General features: G+C 44.5%; 1 protein-coding gene across 1 annotated transcript in view; it reads right to left on the reverse strand.

Moving 5' to 3' along the window:
- Positions 1-22,238, reverse strand: part of itga11a (integrin, alpha 11a) — a 217,425-nt gene that overhangs the window by 137,788 nt on the left and 57,399 nt on the right. Inside the window, exons 3-4 of the mRNA XM_072278053.1 lie at positions 2,035-2,144; positions 547-638 (exon numbers count right to left, since the gene is read on the reverse strand). Of these exons, the coding sequence (XP_072134154.1) occupies positions 547-638; positions 2,035-2,144 (202 nt within the window). The remainder of the gene's footprint in view (positions 1-546; positions 639-2,034; positions 2,145-22,238) is intronic.

Here is a 22,238-nt window from a genome sequence, read left to right on the forward strand (position 1 = left end):
AAATGGTCACTGAGTGCACGGTCCTGGTCTTCTGCTGATGTAGCCCATCCACTTTCAAGGTTCGATGTGTTGTGTGTTTAGCTATGCTTTTCTGAACACCACTGTTGTCACGCATGGCTATCTGAGTTACTGCCACCTACCTGTCAGCTTGAACCCGTCTGGCCATTCTCATATTAACAAGGTGTTTTCACACACAGAACTGCCGCTCACTGGAAGTTTTTGTTGTTTTTCACACCTTTCTCTGTAAACTCTAAGAGACCATTGTTCATGAAAATCCCAGGAGATCAGCAGTCTCTGAGATACTCAAACCACCCCGCCTGGCACCAACAATCATTCAACAGTCAAAGTCACTTCGATCACATTTCTTCCCCATTCTGATGTTTGGTCAGAACAACAGCTGAACCTCTTGACCATGTCTGCATGCTTTTATGCATTGAGTTGCTGCCAGGTGATTGGCTGATTAAATATTTGTATTAATGAGCAGGTGTACCTAATATAGTGACGACAGAGTGTATAGCAAAGTTTTAAAAGAAAGAGAGGTCTTACCACAAAGGAGTGATCCTGTGGGTTGCTGGTTAAAGTCATCCCAAGGCGCATGTTATCTTTGTGCTCTGATACATAAGGGAGAGATACCCTTCCTTGGGTGAACAAAACAACAGTAGGTTAGACCAGTCCAAACCCAGCAGTGAATTACTTTAAACCAACCCTACAACTGGAGGTCATGGGTTCAGGGTGAGAGGTGTAAAGTTTAATGAGAGCATGATGGGAAACTTCTTCACTCCGAGAGACGTGAGAGTGTGGAATGAACTGCCAGCACAAGTGGTGCATGCAAGCTCAATTTCAATGTTGAAGAGAAGCTTGGACAGGCACAGTACATGGATGGTGGGGATATGGAGGGCTATGGTCCCGGTGCAGGTCAATGGGGGTCAAGGTTCAAAGGTTCATTTAATGCCGAAGTATGTATGCAGTTTACAGCTATGAGATTCATCTGTCCAGATAGTCACAGAACAAAGAACGTCATGGTAGTCATTCAAAGAAAAACATCAACCACCCCCTGCACAAAAAAAAACAAATCTCGCAAATGGCAACACGATCGTCAACCCACCCCGCGCGAGGAAAAAAAACAACAGTAACAAGTACATCAACCCCTCCACATGCAGAAAAACGAATGGTGCAAATGGCAAGAACAGCAAACCTCAAGCCCCAACTCCCCCATCACAAAAAAGGCAGTTTGGTATGGTCTAGATGGGCCGAAGGGCCTGTTTTGGTGCTGTGCTATGATTCTATGGCTCTAACCGTGGGAAGAAGACTGTGGGTGCATTCACTCTATCTATGTCCCTCACGATTTGATATTTCTCCACAGTGTCATATATATGTGGATTAATGCCCCACTATTTGCGTAATATCATCGTAACAGTTATAAAGTTCACAATCTAGAGAGCAGGCCTAATGATCTGACCGTGGATTTGAAATCCCAGTACAGCAGCAGTGGAATTTAGATTAAAATAAATAATTTCAAGGATGCATGTTGATAACACTGACTAAGGAACAATTGAATTGCATTGAAAACTCTTGTAGCCTCAGAGGAGGAAGTCTGGTGTCTTTGCTGTCTAGCTTCAGCATAGCTTGAGACATTCAGCAATGTCATTGACTCTGAACTGCTCTTGAAAACAGTCCAGCAAAGCACTTAGCTCAAGAATCCATGCCTGTGAATGAATAAATAAAAAGATCAGTTCAGACTCTGTCACTTTAGTTAAGAGTCCATTTGTAATCTCTATAAGCTGATGTCTACTTCACTCCAGGGAACCAAATCAAATGTTAGTTCAAGCAACACACATCAAAGTTGCTGGTGAACGCAGCAGGCCAGGCAGCATCTGTAGGAAGAGGTGCAGTCGACGTTTCAGGCCGAGACCCTTCATCAGGACTAACTGAAGGAAGAGTGTTAGTTCATTCATTTTGAAGAGGGATTTCTATTCTCAGTGCAGCTCACTCCCTTTGCAAAAACAAACAGCGAGGCAATGGCATATACAATACCTAGATTGAGTTTTCCACATCCGTAGCTGGTCTGGTTCTTCACTGGACACCGGTACACATCGCCGGTCTTCTGTTTTCCAACACCGGCCCAAGGGGCACCGACGAGAAGCCTGTCGCCGAGTAGGAGAGAGGACAGGTAAGTAACCGAATTTTCCTTCAGAACGGGCAGCTCACAAACAGGCCATTCACCCATTCAGCCCATACTGTTCGGTCAATGGGTTTACAACCTCAAACACTAACCCCACTCCTCTTGCCACAGATGCTGCCTGACCTGGTGCATCTTTTCCTTCCCCTATCATTCATGATCCAGTGAGACTTTTTCCACACTATTCTTCACGTCCTGTTCAGTGTCACACTGAACCAAGCCCTGCGTTTAAAATCCTTGGTAACACACACAAAATTCTGCAGGAACTCGAGCAGATCAAGCAGCATCTGTGGAGGGTAATGAACTGTTGACGTTTTGGGCCCGGCCCCCTCGTCAGGAAAGGGAGGGGGAAAAGCCAGAATAAGAAAGTGGGGGACAGGAGAAGAGTACAATCTGGAAGGTGATAGGTGAAGATAGGGGCGGGGGGATGAAGTAAGAAGCTGGGAGATAATAGGTGGAAGAGGCGAAGGGCTGAAGAAGAAGGAATCTGATAGGAGAGGAGAGTGAACCATAGGAGAGAGGGAAGGGGGGGTGGAACTAAAGAGATTTGATGGACGAGCGAGGAGAAGACAGGGGGTGAGTGGAAAGCCAGAATGAGGAATGGAAAATAAAGGAGATGGGGTGGAATTACCTAAAGTTAGAGAAATGGGTGGGTAGAGGAGGTGGGAATGAAGTAAGAAACTGGGAGGTGGGAGGTGGAAGAGGTAAAGAGCTGAAGAAGAATGAATCTGATAGAAGGGGAGAGTGGACCATGGGAAAAATGGAAGGAGTAAGGGAACCAGAAGGAGGTGATGGATAGGTGAAGAGAAGAGAAGGGGTAAGAGGGGAGCCAGAATGGGGAATAGAAAATGAGAGAAGGGGAAGGGGAAAATGATCAAAAGTTGGAGAAATTGATGTTCATCATCAGGCTGGAGTTCTAAACAGAATTGTTTTAAAATCTAATTACAATGTTATTTTTAATTTATTTCTGAGACAGAATGGGAGGTGATCCAACTTTCTGTGTGGATTTCTGGATATCCAGCATCTGCACAATCTCTGGTACCTCTACAAATTTCATCCTTGTTTTCGGATCCCTCCATGGCATGAGTCGTCCCCACCTCTGCAACCTCCTCAAGCTCAGGACCTTCTGAGTTCCCTGCAAGCTCTCCGAACTCGGATAATTGAGCTGTGCGAAGGCCTGTTAAGATCAGCATTGGCCCTCTTCCTGATCCCACCATCCTGATATCAACCTTCCAAGCCCCACATTTCCTCCTCCTTCCCGTTCTTCCATGGTCTACTCTCCTCTCCTATTAGATGCCTTCTTCTTCAGCCCTTTACCTCTTCTCCCTATCACCTCCCAGCTTCTTACTCCCCTACCTACCCACATTCCCCCTCAGCTGGTCTCCCCCATCACCTACCATCTTCTGATCCTTCCCCCCCCCCCCCATGCCCCATTTTCTTATTCTGGCTTCTGACCCCCTTCTTTTCCAGTCCTGATGAAGATTTCGACCCAAAATATTGACTGTTCTTTTCCCTCCCCAGATGCTGCCGGGCGTGCTGAGTTCCTCCCGCAATATGTCCAAGATCTCTTGGGATTTTTCAAGCTCTCCAGCTCCTACAGAATCTCTTGTGCTTAATCATAGATGGGTGGATGACTGTTTTGTAATGGATCTTCTTTAAAAATAATATGCTTTGCTCTTTCTTTAAAACACACTCTTGAGGGTTGGAGCGGCTGAGACCAGAAACAGCTATATCTCCACTTTACTGAGCAGAAATGAGCGTGCATTAATTGTTAGTGTAGGGGCGAAACCATTAGCTTGCAATGGATTCTTTCTTTAGTTACACAGAGCTGATCCCAATGGTGCTCCTGAACTGGTGGTCAAAGGATGGCTTTGAAAGATAAGGGAATGAAGGACTATTACAAACTGAGGCAGATCAATCATGATCAGATTATATTCTGGAGAGGGCAGATGGCCGACTCCAGCTCCTATTATCTTATGTTGTTATGATTTCAATATCACCAGACCTCCCAAGAGGGTACTTCAGGGCTAGTTTTTGACATGGTTGAGGTACTCCTATAGGTCTTAAAGAGAAGCCTTGAGCCACCTTTGCCCCCTACTCTGTCCCAGACAAGTACAGGGACCACTTCTGCCCTGGGTTCGCTGGCTTTTGCACCCATTGTGGAAATCCCATTTTCTCCCAGGCTGAACTTGATAGGACACCAGGACAACCCCTGACTCTACAGCTCCATCACCCACCTTCAGGGCTCAGTCCTTTGTAAAATTAAGGGACATGCCTCCACAGTGAAGATGTCAGAGTTAAAATTTTTAACCCTGTTTTCAGGTCCTTCCATTGTCTCAGCCATCCCACTTCTGCACAGCTGCCTGGCTCAGTAATCCCTCCAAATTCTCTGCATTCTACCTATTCTAGCCTTGGTTAATCCCTGTTTCAATCTCTCAACTAATGGCAGCTCTGCTTTAAACTGCTTAGGCTCCAAAACCTGGAATTGCCACAACAAGCATCATATTGCTTCTTATAACCTACTTGGCCAAGCCTTTGCTCTTCTGACCCACCACTTCCCCTTTGGTTAGTTCCACAGCCACGTCACCTGACTGAACAATGCACTAATGAGGCAGGTCTCCATTGCTTCCATGTCAAATTTCATTTGCTAACACTGCTTGGAGTATTCTGCTACATGACAATCACTAAACATGAGGTGGTTAAAATTAAGGAAATTGGTGGATTGGGAGAGAGAGTGAGAGTTGGTGAGGTTGATGATTAAGTCGCAATCTACTAAATGGATATAGGGCTATGATATCTGACCTACTGAGTGGGAAGGAGATCATATCTCACATGGGCCAACCCTAGATCTAGGTTGAGATGTCACATGGCCAACCCTAAAGTCCAACTGTAAAGATCAGAAGCAAGGTTTAATCAATCAATCTGAGCAGTCATTTTCTTCTTTTTAAACCAAAATGAAGCACATCAATGGTAAAGAAATAATTAAATCCAATTTACTGAGAAACTTCCGTTGAAGTTTAGAGCAGTATAGCACAGAAACAGTCCCAGTGCTGTGCCAAACTAATTAAACTAGTAGTTAATTGCCTAACTAAATGAATCCCTTCTGCCTACACAATGTCACCATCCCCCCATTCTCTGCTCCTTCAGGAACCTATCCAAGAATCTCTTAAACACATATCATATTTACCTCGACTACCACTCCAAGCAGCACATTCCAGGCCTCACTGTTCCCTATGTAAAAAACTCGCCCCTCACATCTTCATTGAACTTACCCTTCTCACGTCCTCTGTTACTGGACATTAAGACCCTGAGAGAAAGATAATCTACCTGAATCTCTTACTCAAACATTCAAAGTGCATTTATTATCTATGTTTGTATACAACCCTAGGTTCTTCATCCCACAGACAGCCATGAAACAAAGAAATGCCATGGAAATTATAGGTTCCATTCACATGCTGCTTAGTAGCAGAATTATGTTTGAAAGAAAAAGTAAAGGAAGTGAAAGAAGTAGCTTTGTGAACTGTCTGAAGGACGTCGCCTTTGTTTGTGTTGTTCCCTAGCGCCACCTTCTTCATCCTGCTTTAAGATTTGGGAAACACGGTAGCATAACACTATTACAATGCCAGTGACCTGAGTTCAATTGCACCTCTGTTTGTAGGGAGTTTGTACATTCTCCCCACGACCGCGTGCGTTTCCTCCGGACGCTCACGTTCCAAGGATCTACGGATTAGTAAGTCAATTGGCCACGTGGGAGCAAGTGGGCGGTGTGGGCCTCAGTGGGTCTGTTACTGCACTGCATCTCTACTTAAAAATAAAATGAATAATCTTCTAATCTCCTGTCAACCATCCTCTGCTCCAAAGAAAACAACGCAAGTTTCTCCAGCCTCTCCCTATACCGCGTGCCCTGATCATAACTGGGTTCTGCTTCGTTGTCAGCTCCCACAGGTTTCTGACTAAAAGCAGTGGCGGTTGTCACATCCCACAAATAATAGTTGCCTGGCATCTGTGTCTAACGTGGAAGTTGACAGATACACTTCCAAGGCAGATATTAGATTGCACTACCTCAGCTGTGTAAACACAGTGCAACCCAAAAGAAATAGCTCTGAGCATTACAAAACTAACAAAGGCTTTCATTTCACTTAAATAACTTAACAAGCGTTTCTCTGTATCTCTCTGTGTCCGCCATCCTGCTGTGTGCACCCTGCACTGCATGTAACTTTCACCATTTGTTACTCCTCACAACACTTTCCTCCCCTATCTGTAATGAGCTTTTCGGGCCTGCGCAGGACACCGGAGATCGTTGGGCCCTGAGGTTTTTAGAACACTTCAATTGGTTAGTTGTTGTTTAACGAGAATCATTAACCGTTTAGAGTTCCTTGTGTTTTCCTTGAATGACTCGCTCTTTGTAATGTGGCCTCCTGGTTCTTCCTGTTTAAGCTTGTTAAGTTTATTTTGATATGCTCAGGTATTCCGTGTTACTAGTATTATTTAAGTGGATGCCCAATTAGCGCTAATTGCGGGTCCGTGTTTTGAGAATGTTACATCTCATGGTGTTGCTCGGCCAAGCCATCGATATGGTTTATATATCAGAGATTAAGGGAGCTAGGGCTTTACTCTTTGGAGAGAAGGAGGATGAGAGGAGACATGATAGAAGTATACAAGATATTAAGAGGAATAGATAGAGTGGATAGCCAGCGCCTCTTCCCCAGGGCACCACTGCTCAGTACAAGAGGACGCGGTTTTAAGGTAAGGGGTGGGAAGTTCAAGGGGGTTATTAGAGGAAGGTATTTTACTCAATAGGCAATAGACAATAGACAATAGGTGCATGAGTAGACCATTCAGCCCTTTGAGCCAGCACCGCCATTCACTGTGATCATGGCTGATCATCCATAATCAGTATCCAGTTCCTGCCTTATCTCTATAACCTTTGATTCTGCTATCTTTAAGAGCTCTATCCATCCCTTTCTTGAAAGCATCCAGAGACTTGGCCTCCACAGCTTCTGGGGCAGAACATTCCATACATCCACCACTCCCTGGATGAAAAAGTTTTTCCTCAACTCTGTTCTAAATGGCCTACCCCTTATTCTTAAACTATGGCCTCTGGTTCTGGACTCACCCATCAGCGGGAACATGTTTCCTGCCTCCAACGTGCCCACTCCCTTAATAATCTTACATGTTTCAATAAGAGAGTGGTTGGTGCGTGGAATGCCCTGCCTGAGTCAGTGGTGGAGGCAGATACACTAGTGAAATTTAAGAGACTGCTAGACAGGTATACAGAAGAATTTAAGGTGGGGGGGTTATATGGGAGGCAGGGTTTAAGGATCAGCTCAACACCGTGGACTGAAGGGCCTGTACTGTGCTGTATTATTCTATGTTCTATGTTCTAAATATCCTGTTGGAATTCTTATTAATAAACTCTGGTTGGTGTCTCTACATGGTAGTCTGTCTTTCCTCCGCACTTGGGTTCCAACACCACCTCACCACCATTTTAATTTCTGTTTTTGCACACCCTATTTAATTTAACTATTTGATATACATATGAGGTGATAGACAGGAGCTACAGGGAGGTAGTTACCCCTAGCTTGCAGGAGACAGGTAAATGGGCGACTGTCAGGAGAAGGAGGGGAAATGCACAGCCAGTGCAGAGTATACCTGTGGCCACTTCCCTCAATACTAAGTTTATAACTTCAGATACTATTGAGGAGGATGACCTACTGGTGGGAGTCACAGTGACTGACCCTCTGGCACTGAGTCTGGTGCTGTGACTCAGAAGCGCAGAGGGGTGAAGAGGACTGCAGTGTTGATAGGAGATTCCTTAGTCATAGGAATAGAGACAAGGTTCTGTGGGTGTGATCGTGACACTTGGATGGTATGTTGCCTCCCTGGTGCCAGGATCAGGGATGTCTCAGATTATCTCTGTGGCATTCTCAAGGGCGAGGGTGAGCAGCCAGAAGTCTTGGTACGTATCGGTACCAATGACGTAGGTAGACAAAGTGAGGAGGTCCTAAAGAGAGATTTTAAGGAGCTAGGTAGACAGCTGAGAAACAGGCCCTCCAGAGTAGTAACCTTTAGATTGCTGCCTGTGCCACGTGCCAGTGAGGGTAAGAATAAGATGATTTGCAGGTAAATGTGTGGCTGAGAAACTGGTGCAGGGAGCAGGGGTTCAGATTTATGGATTGTTGGGATCTTTTCTGGGGATGGTATGACCTGTACAGAAATGACGGGCTGCACCTGAATCCGAGGGGGTCCTATATCCTTGTGGACAGGTTGACTGGAGTTGTTCGGGTGGGTTTAAACTAATCTGGCAGGAGGATGAGAACTAGACGTATAGTGCTAAAGGTGAAGTAGTTGGGTGACAAACAGAAGCAATATGGAGTGAGACTCTGAGTAAGGAGAGGCTGATGATAGGGCAAAATTACAGTCAACGGGATGAATTGCAATGTGAAAGTCAAACAAAATTGAAATGGGTGAATTCAGGACTAAAGGTGTTATATTTGAATGCGCACAGTATATGGAATAAGGTTGAAGAACTTGCAGCACAGTTACAGATTGGCAGGTCCTCACTGTAGGCATCACTGAATCATGGCTGAAAGAAGATTATAGCTAGGAGCTTAATGTCCAAGGATACACATTGTATCAGAAGAATAGGCAGGAAGGCAGAGAGGGTGGTGTGGCTCTGTTGGTAAAAAAAAATGAAATTAAATCATTAGAAAGAGGTGACATAGGGTTGGAAGTTGTTGAATCATTGTCGGTAAATTAAGGAACTGCAAAGGTAAAAAGACCCTGATGGGAGTTATATTCAGAGCTCCAAACAGTAGTAAGGATGTGGTTTACAACTTTCAACGGGAGATAGAAAATCCAAGTCAAAAGAGCAATGTTATAATAGTCATGGGGGATTTCAATACACAGGTAAATTGGGAAAATCAGGTTGGTGCGGGATTCCAAGAGGGCAAATTTCCAGAATGCCTACAAGATGGCTTTTCCGAGCAGCTTGTGGTTGCGCTCACCAGGGGATCAGCTATTCTGGATTGGGTGTTGTGCAATGAATCAGAATTGATTAGAGAGCTTAAAGTAAAAGAGTTCAAGGACTTATTATTGGTCTCAATGAGGTCACCTCTCATTCTTCTGAATTCCAGGGGATACAGCCCCAGACCCATTATATGGCAAGCCATTTAATCTTGGGATCAATTTCATGAATCTGTCAGTACCTCCAGCTGAACTTTGTCTTTTTGTGTGTTTTCCCTCTAGCCATCAGTCTGTGGTTTTGTATTGCCATGTGCTCGTTTCTTTTCATGCCCCATGTGCTCCTGTCCCCGCTCCTGCTCTACTCCGGTTCCTGTATTACTGAGTACTCCGTCTCTCACCTGTTTCTCATTATTACCTGTTTTGCTGCCACTTCTGTCTCATTGTGCTCCACCTATCATCTGCCTCTCTGTTTATTGCTCAGTGTATTTCAGTCCTGTGTTTTCATCTGTTTGTTGCCAGATTGTGCCAATGAGTTTTCCTGAGCCTTTCTAGCATTTGTATCTGAATTCTGACTGTCCATATATTGACTCTGCCTGTTTCCCGATTTTGGATTTCTCTGGAATTTTTGATCTCTGCCTGAACTTTGATAATGACTTTGTTGCCCCTCTGGATTTGCTACTCAGTAAATATCACAGTGCGCACAGTACTTGATCTGTGATTGGGTCCCCGCTTCAGTGTCCTGACAGAATCTCCTTTGAACCCTCTCTGGTGGATCATGGGAGAAAGGGAAGGAGGAGGGGCACCAGGTGGAGATGATCTGCAGTTGAGGAGAAGAGGTAAGAGGGGACCAATGTGGGGAAATGAAGAAGAAAAAGGGAGGAAAGTTACCAGAAGGAGAAATTGATGTTGATAATATCAGATTGAAGGCTACCCAGATGGAATATGAGATATTGCTCCTCCAGCCTGAGTGGCCTCATCACTGCAGTCGAGGAGGCCATGGACCAACTTTTTGGAAAGGGAATGGGGGTTGAAATTGAAATGGTTGCCATTGGGATATCCAACTTTTTGCGAATGGAGCCAAGGTTCTTGACAAAGCAGACCCCCCAGTCTACGTCTTGTCTCACCAATGTAGAGACGGCCACATCGGATACAGTAGATGACCCCAGCAGATTCACAGGTGAAGTTTTGCCTCACTTGGAAGGAATGGAGGTGAGGGAGGAGGTGAATATGGACAATGATACTAGTCAACAGATGTAGGGTGACAGAGCATACAGTACAGGCCCTTTGGCCCCATTGTTGTGCCAACCTTTGAACTTGCGCTAAGGTCAATATAACCTTTTCCTCCCATGAGCCCATAACCCTCCATTTTCCTTTCATCCATGTGCCTATCTAAAATTATCTTAAATGTCCCCAGTACATCAGCCTCCACCACCAACACCCAGGAGGGCATCCCAGGCATTTACTATTCTCTGTGTGAAAGAGAAAAACCTCTGAATCTTCTCTAAACTTTCCTCCACTCACCCCAAAACTATATCCTCTGATATTGGTCAATGCCCAGTTATAGGGTTCTGTGGGAGCGGGATTCAAACCGGGCCTTAGCAACGTCCCACCGGGATTAAGCACTTCATGCTTCTGCCAGAATCAAAATTCCATTGCAGCCTCTCACGAGTAGTCTTCTGGGAATGTAGCACTGTTTGGAGTCAGTGGTATTCTTCAGTGCTGCTAAGTAGTGTTCATAGAGTTCAAAGTTAAATTAAATAACTGATGCAGAAAGAGAGGGAAAAAAAAGTAGTAGGGCAGTGTTCCTGTACTCAATGCCCATTCAGAAATCGGATGGTAAAGGGGAAGAAGCTATTCCTGAATCGTTGAGCGTGTGCCTTCAGACTCCTGTATCTTCTTCCTGATGGTAGCAATGGGAAGAGGGCATGCCCTAGGTGATGGGGGTCCTGAATGACGGATGCCCCCTTTTTGAGATATCGCTCCTTGAAGATGTCCCGGATGCTGGGGAGGCGGGTGCCCACGATGGAACTGACTGAGTTCACAACTTTCTGCAGCTTTTTCTGATCCTGTGCAGTGCTCTTCCTCCTGCTCCCCAATACCAGATGGTGATGCAGCCAGTTTGATTGCTCTCCACTTCAGAGGTTACTTCTCACTGTTTCTATAGTTCAGGCTGATCAAATTCAGGTAGATAAAACCTGAAACATGGCCATCACCATCTGGCTCACTTCTCTGATAACTGGCAAGATAACCAGAGGGAAAGGTTGCAGTGGGTTGCACTGGTGTACACATGCTAAAGGGGAGATGCAATCACCTTTTAAAGGGGAATTGGATAGACATAGAGTGATAGTTATACAGAACTGAAACAGGCCAAGATGCTGACTAAGATGCCCCTTCCAAGCTAGTCTCATTTGCCAGCCCAAAGCCTTCAGAATCAGAATCAGGTTTAATATCACTGGCAGATGTCATGAAATTTGTTAACTTAGTGGCAGCAGTACAATGTAATACCTGATAAATATAGAAAAAAAACAATTGCAGTTAAATATATATATATATATATATATATATATATATATATATATATATATATATATATAGTAGTTAAATTAAAATAGTGCAAAAACATAAAGATAAGTGAGTTAGTGTTTGTGGGTTCAACATCCATTTCAGAATCGTATGGCAGAGGGGAAGAAACTTTTCCTAAATTGCTGAGTGTGTGCTTTTGAGCTTCTCTATCTCCTTCCTGATGGTAACAATGAGAAGAGGGCATGTCCTGGGTTAGTAATGCACACCGCCTTTTTGAGGCACTGCTCCTTGAAGATGTAGTGGATACTACAGAGGCTAGTACCCATGATGGGGCTGACTAATTTTACAACTTTCTGTAGCTTCTTTCGATCCTGCGTAGTAGCCCGCACCGCACCTCCTCTCCTCCCCCCCCCCCCACATACCAGACAGCGATGCAGCATATCAGGAACCTTCTAAGCCCTTTTCAATCCACGTACCTGTCCAAATGTCTTTAGAAAGTTCTATTGTATCTGCCTCATTCACTACTTCTGGCCGTTCATTCTACATTGATGCAAACCTTTGTGTGGAAAAACTTCCCTTGCAAGTTCCTGTTAAAGTTTTCAGTTGATTTGGGCTTTCACCAGATTTACAATTGCATCAGATTGTCATTTCTCTGGTATTCATCCCCGTGACCTTTCTGAGTGGGACTACCAATGCCAGCTTCAATTTGTTGCAGTTATACATTTGTTTGTGCTGCAACCATGAATGGGCTCATCAGGAACGGAAGTGGACATCCTCCCGTGGAATTCCTGCTTCCAGGAAGACATGGGTTTCATCTGCTCAGCTTAGGCTGGATTCCAGATCCCAGATATGAAACATCAGTGCCTAACTCACCCATTGGCTGGCCTCCATTTCATGTACAGTTCCTTGTGTATTTTAAGGAGTGGTTTGGACCAGTCACCCTTGATCGGTAATTGTGCTGGATGGCCTGTTCTGGGGTTAGAGAAATGTGTATATAGGTGGGTGGGCAGGTTGGAAGTAGGGAGGAACAGGGCTTTTTTTGGTGTTGTCTTTTTGTCACTTGTTAGCTTTTGGTTTGATGTGATCTGTGGGTATGCCATGTCAGCACCAGAGTGTGAGTGGACACTTGCGGGCTGTCTCCAGCACATCCATGGATGAGTTGGTTGTTAACACAAATGGCACATGCTTCCATGTTCGTTAAGTGCCACGTGATATGACGTGGGCAATTGTGGTCTTTCCATGACTATGATTGTTCTTGGCGAATTTTTTTACAGAAGTGGTTTGCCATTGCCTTCTGGGCAGTTTCCTTACAAGACGGGTGACCCCAGCCATCATCAATACTCTTCAGAGATTGTCTACCTGGCATCAGTGGTCGCATAGTCAGGACTTGTGATGTGCACCAGCTGCTCATATGACCATCCACCACCTGCTCCCATGGCTTCACGTGACCCTGATCAGGGGCTAAGCAGGTGCTACACCTTGCCCAAGGGTGACCTGCAGGCTAGCAGAGGGAAGGAGTGCTTTATATCTCCTTTGGCGGAGACGAATCTCCACTCCACAACCCAGTCATCACGTGTACGTTTGATAAATAAACTTGAAACTTGAATCCTGAGAAGGACCCCGGTCTGTCTGTGTTTGGCTGTAAAGTACCGCAGGGTCAATGTGGCACTGTCGGGGATCAGCTCTGTGCAGGAGATCTGCTTAGCTCCGCTAACTACCCAAGACTTATCCAATCACTCACCAACCACCTCCTCACACTAATTATAGAAATATTCATACTAGACACAGTGCAGCAGTTAAGTATATTGTTTATACACAAGCTGTTCTCTTTTATCTTTCCACTCCCTTTTGGAACTGCGACTGGCTCAGATTTCATGTACGTTACTGGGGGAAATGTTTTGATCAACCCTTCACTTCCGTTTTCTCATGACAGTACGATTGTCTGAGCGCTGAGTAACAGTAACGGAAAGAATTTTCCAAGAAAATAGAAAGAAGACACTCGTGGTTTTTGGCATCTCTTGTGTGCTTGAGATTTCCTTATCGGGAGCACAGATCAGGCATGTACTGGAATTTGGCTGCAAATAAAAGCCGGTGGTGGTGAAGAGCGGGGGTGGGGTTAACCTTCGTTCAAAATCCACGTAGCATTCTCTCTCACAGACTGTGCTGTGAAAGGATGCAGAAGGAACACAGTAAATTCTCCAAATGAACACTTTCAGCAAAGTTGGTGGATTTAAAAAGGAGGACAACAATGAAGAGCTACGGTACTGGGTGCCGTGAAAGTTGGAAGGATCAGGACTTTAGATAAAGATGCTTATCAAGGATTAACTTTATTCACCATACAGATTGTCATGTATTAGGAATTTGCTAAGGTATGTTGGTTTGAGAAAAACATGCATCAAAAAAACAACATTCAACAATTTTATAGAATAAACAATTATATGAAAAATAATGCTGGCGATTAAAACACAGATATGAAAGAAATGTGCATAAATACCAGCATGTATTTACAATGTTAGCAACATTATCATCATTACCATTATGTGCCATGTTGCGTGACGTAGGTAGTCATGGTCTATGACCATGATTGGTCTCGGCAATTTTTTCTGCAGAAGTGGTTTGCCATTGACCTCTTCTGGGCAGTGTCTTTACAAGATGGGTGACCCCAGCCATTATCAATACTCTTCAGAGATTGTCTGCTTGGCGTCAGTGGTCGCAGGATTTGTGACATGCACCAGCTGCTCATATTACCATCCACCACCTGCTCCAATGACTTCACGTGACCCTGATGGGTAGGGGAGGGGGGATCTAAACAGGTGCTACACCTTTCCCGAGGGTGACCTGCAGGCTAGCGGAGGGAAGGAGTGCTTTACACCTCCTTTGGTAGAGACATATCTCCATCCCAAGCAGTATTATAGAAAGTGGTTTAAAATGTTTACAGTGCAGTACAGTGACTGAGGTAACAGGTGGAGGAGGTTGGGTAAAAAGAAATGATTGATCAGTTAACTGCCTGGGCGAAGACACTTTTAAGATGGCATAAAGTTTTTCGTTTATTAGCCCTATAGTGTGTCATAAGGTGCGCTGACAATATCGGAACCCAAGTGCGGAGGAAAGACAGACTTCAATGTAGTTCTGGTGATGAAAGTTTAGTTGTAATAATTCCAAAAGAATACTGGTGGCTCTGCTGAGTGATAAGGTGACAAGTAACATTCCCAAAACTAGGACCCCGCGATTAGCACTAATTGGGCGTCCACTTAAATAATGCAAGTAACACAGAATCCCTGAGCCTGTCAAAGTCAACTTAACAAGTTTAAACAGAAAGCACCAGGAGATCCCATTACAAAGAGTGAGACACTTGAGAAAAAAGCACAAGGAATGCTAAACGATTACTGATTCTCGTTAAACAACAATTAACCAATTCAGATACCCTAAACACCTTGGAGCCCAATGCTCTCTGCTCTCCGCATGGGCCTGAAGAGCTCATTTCATAGCACTTTCCTGGAAGTGGCTTTAGGTAAAGCCAGTTTGCAGGGTGGTAGTGTCTGCAGTGAATTTTCCTGCCCACTGCTTTGTCCTGGACAAGTACAAGTCCTACGGTTATGGTAGACTGCGGTGAATGATCTTTTCTGCTGACCTGACAGATCACTGTAGTTTTTGTATGTTGTGAGGAGATGCAACACCAAACCAGACAGTAATGGCCAATGTGAGAATGCTCTCTGTGATGGCAGTGCAGAATTGTACCAGTGTGTTCCGGCGAAGAAGGAATTTTATGAACTGCCACAAGAAGTACACCCTTTACCAAGCTATTTTGTTCATGAGGGGATTATGGCTCTCACACATGGGGTCCTGTGAAATGTTGATGCCCAGGAACCTGAGTGCTGACCGTAGCGGAGTTGATGACGAGTGGGTGGACAGGAGTCAATATGCCAGGGGTGGTGGTAGAGGCAGTTACATTACGGGCATTTCAGAGATTCTTAACTCTACCTAAGACAGATGGATGATGGAAAACTGGAGAACTATGTGGGAGGGAAGGGTTAGATCAATCTTACAGTAGGTTAAAAGGTCAGTACAATAGCTGACGCGCCATGATGCAATGTTCTATGTTCTATTTTCTAGTGTTATTGATTATTTCACATTATTGGATCATGTAATGGAAACATCTGTAAAGGATTGAGAGTCATTGAATGGTTTATAGTACATAATTTTATTTTTGAATAAAGTATATTTTGAAATAAAAATTAAAAAAAAAATTGGATCAAAAACCAACACTGTAACTCCAAAGATTGGAGCTTCTGATAAGAAAGTTACCATAAAACTTTTGTCATGGAAACTCCACCTGAGGTCAGATGCTCTACTGGGACTGAACTGGCTTATTTATTTATTATTTTAGATCTATAGCCTGGTAACAGGCCCTTCTGGCCCAAAAAGCCCTCGCTACCCAATTACACCCATGTGACCTATTAACCTGATAACCTGTATGTCTTTGGAAAGTGCGAGGAAACTGACGTGGTCATTGGGAGAATGTACCGGCTCCTTATAAACAACGGCAGAATTGAACCCCGGTCGCTGGCATGGTGCCAGCATCACACTAACTGCTATACTACAGTGCTGCCCCTTGCGTTTCACGGCGTGTGCAGTGAAACAGCGGGAAGGGTGTGAGGGAACGCTGTCGATTGTGGAAGGAGCAGCAACTGCACTTAATTGAATAATCAGAATCAGGTTTAATATCACCAGCATACGCCGTGAAATTTGGCAGCAGTACAATGCAATACTTGATAATAGAGAGAAAAAAAATGGAATTACAGTAAGTGTATATATATATATATATATATATATATATATTAAGTAGTTAAATTATATAATTGGTGAAAAAACAGGAAATAAAAAAGTAGTGAGGTAGTGGTCATTGGTTCAATGTCCATTACGAAACTGAATGGCAGAGGAGAAGTTGTTCCTGAATCACTGAGTATATGCCTTCAGGCTTCTGTACCTCCTTTCTGATGGTAGCAATGAGAAGGGGGCATGTCCTGGGTGATGGGGGTCCTCAATGATGAACGCCACCTTTCTGAGGCATCACTCCTTGAAGATGTTCTGGATACTATGGAGGTGAGTGCCGATGATGGAGCTGACTAATTTTACACCTTTCTGCAGAGTGTGAGGCAGCCAGCTAGAATGCTCTCCATGGTACATCTGTAGAACTTTGTGAGTGTTTTTGGTGACATCCCAAATCTCCTCAAACTCCGAATGAAATAAACATCTGGCTGTGTCCTTGACTTTAACGATGGTTTCTATATCCCCTCTTGAATCCTAGTACCACTGAAGTCCTTGAAACGAGACACAGTGGCGATGATACCAATCTTGGCTATCACACGTTTGCCCGTTGACCGCTATTGGGTAAATCCCAAGTTTATCAACAGTGAAGATGAGGGAGGAGAAAGGTACAATGCCTCCTTTACAGCTTTAGAGAAATAAAGTCTCCAGTGAGGAAACAGGCACACATTCTGGTTACACAGATTCTGGATACACAGATAGGTATCTGAGTAGCCAGGGCATCAAAGGTTATGGTGAGAAGGCAGGGGAGTGGGACTAAATGGGAGAATGGATCAGTTCATGATAAAATGGCGGAGCAGACTCGATGGGCCGAATGGCCGACTTCTGCTCCTTTGTCTTATGGTCTTGTCTTATGGTCTTATGGTTTAGAAAACAGATCAAGGATCATTGCATCAGAGTTGGGTTGGAGAATTCCACTTGAAGCAAGAGCAGTGATTAACACTGGAAGCGAATGTGTCAAGTCGGCCAACCAAAGGACAATACTTCCAGCCCGAGGCTTGTATAGGCTCCTGGAATTTGGAAGAAGACTGGATGACATGTTATCGTTTCTCAAGGGGATACCAGTGAATCAAATCAAGATTGGAATGGTGGGATTACTTTGTTATTTAGGAATAAAAACTGGTTCTTTGAATTGTGATGTTAGAGATGTCCCCTCAGAAAATAGGGACAACGCAGTAGCAGAATGGTTTACAGTGGCAGCCCTTTCTGTTCAATTCCCGCTGCTGTCTGTAAAGAGTTTGTATGTTCGCCCATGACTGTGTGGGTTTCTCTGGGTGCCTTGGTGTCCTCCCACATTAGGGCTACGGCTAGTAAGTTGTGGGCATGCTAAGTTGGTAACAGAAGCATGGTGACACTTATGGGCTGCCTGTAGTACTTCTCAGACTGTGTCAGCCATTGATGCAAGCAATGCATGTTTTGATGCTTCGATATGACAAATAAAGTTCATCTTTATCTTTATTGTTACATGATATGCATTTATTTAATAACGCAAAAGTGTTCCGATTTGAATTCATGCCATCATGAGATATCTACTGTAACTTTAATATATACAGTATAATTTGCTTCAATGTCTTTCCAGTTTATAACTTTACAAGAATCTAAACTGGTAGGCAGCTGTGTTAAAAAGGCATACTATGTACAGTAAACACCACTGATAAATTTAGTGCACTCACAAAGGAAAATTAAGCTCAAAGTCTTTCCAGAACAAGCAATTTTCCTCATAAAGTGAAGCCATATGTTGTACATTCCTGGCCTGACCCCATTCCTGGGCTCGTATTGCTGGAAGTGCTTCATGACCCACAGGATCTCAGGCTGACGTGGCAGGAGCTGGTCACTGGGTTGGAAGGTGACAGCCACCAGTGTGAGGACTTCCAGTTTACCTTACTTCGTTAAGTCTCACTGGTGCTTCCAGATTATGGGTTTTGATCTTGGTTTCCATATTAAAAGGAAGCCAAACTAGGGCCTTGTAAGGCATTAGTCGGACTGCACTTGGAGTATTGTGAACAGTTTTGGGACATTTATCTATGAAAGGATATGCTGGCATTGGAGAGGGCCCAGAGGAAGTCACAAGAATGCTCCCAGGAATAAAAAGGTTAATGTACGAGGAGGGTTTGATAGCTCTGGGGCCGTACTTGCTAGAGTTCAGAAAAATGAAGGAGGTTCTCAGTAAAGCCCACAGAATATTGAAAGGACTGGATAGTGTGGACGTTTCAAATGCAGGGAGTGTGTAGGACTAGAGGGCCTCAGATAGAAGGAAGTCCCTTTAGAGCAGGGATGAAATGAGATTTCTTTAGCCAGAAGATGGTGAATCAGTGGAATTCATTGCAACAGAGAGCTGTGGAAGCCAAATATATTTAAAGCGGAAGTCGATATCCATTTTTCTATCCCCTGTTTCCATCCAGGGGGTCAGTGTGGACATGGTGGAGGATTACAAATACCTGGGGATACGAATTGACAATAAACTGGACTGGTCAAAGAACACTGAGGCTGTCTACAAAAAGGGTCAGAGCTGTCTCTATTTCCTAAGGAGACTGAGGTCCTTTAACATCTGCCGGACGATGCTGAGGATGTTCTATGAGTCTGTGGTGGCCAGTGCTATCATGTTTGCTGTTGTGTGCTGGGGCAGCAGACTGAGGGTAGCAGACACCAACGGAATCAACAAACTCATTCATAAGGCCAGTGATGTTGTGGGGATGGAACTGGACTCTCTGACGGTGGTGTCTGAAAAGAGGATGCTGTCCAAGTTGCATGCCACCTTGGACAATGTCTCCCATCCACTACGTAATGTACTGGGTGGGCACAGGAGTACATTCAGCCAGAGACTCATTCCACCGAGATGCAACACTGAGCGTCATAGGAAGTCATTCCTGCCTGTGGCCATCAAACTTTACAACTCCTCCCTTGGAGGGCCAGACACCCTGAGCCAATAGGCTGGTCCTGGACTTATTTCCTGGCATAATTTACATAGTATTATTTAACTATTTATGGTTTTATTACTATTTATTATTTATGGTGCAACTGTAATGAAAACCAATTCCCCCGGGAGCAATAAAGTATGACTATGATAAGTTTTTGATTAGTAAGGGTCACGGGGAGAAGGCAAGGGAATGGGGTTCAGAAGGATAATAAATCAGCCATGAATGGTGGAGCAGACTTGATGGGCTGAATGGCCTGATTCTGCTCCTATATCTTATGGTCTTATGGCTTAAAAGCTAACTAAATAGCTATATTTGGATCTGAGTCAACATTAAGTATGTTATCTGTTAATCCCTTTAGTCCCTCTAAAGTTACACAGGCTTGAGTCAGAAGTAAAATCAGAAAACACTGGAGATACTCTGCAGATTAATTGAATCTTTGAAGAGAAAAACAAGCTGAGGATCTCCCTGCAAGGATTGAACCACCAAACCCCTAGTTCCATCACAGTGACCAAGTAGTTCAAAGTGAACATCTATTTCCAGAGGAAGAGGAAAGGAATTCCAGCACACTAGAGATTCCGAGGAGCTGCTGGAAATCCAGAGCAATGAACACAATGTTCTGAGTTAAGACCCTTTATCAGGTCAGGAGCAGAAAACACACAGCGCTGGAGGGACTCAGGGGTCAGGCAGCATCTATGGAGGAGAATAAATCGCCAATGTTTCAGGCTGAGGAGGCAACATACACAAAACAGTTGCTTTCTTGGCCCGAAACCTTGACTGTGGATATCCTTCCACAGAGGCTGCCTGACTAAATGTGTTCCTCCAGCCCTGTGTGTGCGTGTTTGTTTTGCTCCTGCCTGTTGAAGGGTTTCGGCTCAAAACATAGACTATTTATTGATCTCCAGGGACGCTGCCTGACCTGTTGAGTTCCTCCAGCATTTTGTGTGTGTTGCCAAGGAATTCCAGAAGTTGAACTTCTGGGGAAGAAACTTGGTTGCAGAAAGTCACCATTGGGTCAGTTACTGTAAAGTCCTTGAGCTGGCAGTTGTATCTCATTTAGTTACACTGAAGTACTGGAAACCAAATAGTTGAATGTCTTCTCCTCCAAAGGACAATAGTGTGAGCTGTATTTCAGAAGTAGATTTTAAGACACAGATAGAATAGTGCATGGTCCAGAGGATGTGTTTTAACAATATTCTGTCCCAACAGCATCCTAGCCTACAGTGGAGGCTGGAATGCTGGGGTTCTTTTCCCAGGATAGGGGTAATCATTCCTTTGTCCAAGTGGTTCTAAAATAACTCTTTGCTTCACTTCCACAGAGGTCTGCCTGGTGTATTGATCACTCACTATGGGGAAAGGGACTATGAAAAATTAGTCTTGCAAATCCCTAGTCAAAACACTCTCCTATTTACATAATTTACTTTTGTCATTTTCAGTGTAAGTGCTGCCCACCACATTAAAATTTAAATATTAGTTGCTTCTAACATAGCCTCTTTCTTTTTTTCATGATTCTCAATGCTGTGTGTTTAATTCCTCACTTTTTCCTCCACATTTTCTGGATTGGGCCCAGAGAATAAAAGATACAGAATAAAAGATGCGGACCCGACGCAGACTGGGAGATTGTTTCACTGAACCTGTGAGTCGGCTGGGGTGATATACTGCGTCCGGTGCTCCCGATGCGGCCTTCTATATATTGGCGAGACCCGACGCAGACTGGGAGATCGTTTTGCTGAACACCTACGCTCTGTCCGCCAGAGAAAGCAGGATCTCCCAGTGGCCACACATTTTAATTCCACGTCCCATTCCCGTTCTGATATGTCTATCCACGGCCTCCTCTGCTGTAAAAATGAAGCCACACTCAGGTTGGAGGAACAACACCTTATAATCAGTCCGGGTAGCCTCCAACCTGATGCCATGAACATTGACTTCTCAAACTTCCGCTAATGTCCCACCTCCCCCTCATACCCCATCCGTTACTTATTTATATACACACATTCTTTTTCTCTCTCTCCTTTTTCTCCCTCTGTCCCTTTCACTATACCCCTTGCCCATCCTCTGTTTTTTTCCCCCCCTCCCCTTTTCTTTCTCCCTGGGCCTCCTGTCCCATGATACTCTCGTATTCCTTTTGCCAATCACCTGTCCAGCTCTTGGCTCCATCCCTCCCCCTCTGGTCTTCTCCTATCATTTTGGATCTCCCCCTCCCCCTCCCACTTTCAAATCTCTTACTAGCTCTTCTTTCAGGTAGTCCTGACGAAGGGTCTCGGCCCGAAACGTCGACTGTACCTCTTCCTGGAGATGCTGCCTGGCCTGCTGTGTTCACCAGCAATTTTGATGTGTGTTGCAGAATAAGTGGCTTGTTTCTGCCATCAGAACTCCGAGTGCTTGAAGAATCGAGGTTGTCAAGTTCATGTGTAAGATTAAACTGAGGCAATGAATCTCTGTTAAGATAGGGACCACACTAAAGCCACTGGCTGCACTAATATTGAGACAACATACAACACCCTCCTCAGGTATGGTTGCTACTAAAATTCACTCCCACTTACATTTGCTCTACAATGGCATCAAGCCTGCATAGAGTGAATGTGGAAAGGATGTTTCCTATAGTGGGGGAGTCTAGGACCGGAGGCCACAGCCTCAAAATAGGGCGGCATGGTAGCTTAATCGTTAGCACAATGCTTTACAGTACCAGCGACCCAGGTTCAATTCCGGTTGCCACCTGTAAGGATGTTCTCCCTGTGAGTGCATGGATTTCCTCTGGGTGCTTCAGTTTCCTCCCACAGTCCAAAGATGTACTGGTTGATAGGTTTATTGATTATTGTAAATTGTCC

This window comes from Mobula birostris, chromosome 14 (assembly GCF_030028105.1).
Source record: "Mobula birostris isolate sMobBir1 chromosome 14, sMobBir1.hap1, whole genome shotgun sequence".
Classification (NCBI taxonomy): domain Eukaryota; kingdom Metazoa; phylum Chordata; class Chondrichthyes; order Myliobatiformes; family Myliobatidae; genus Mobula; species Mobula birostris.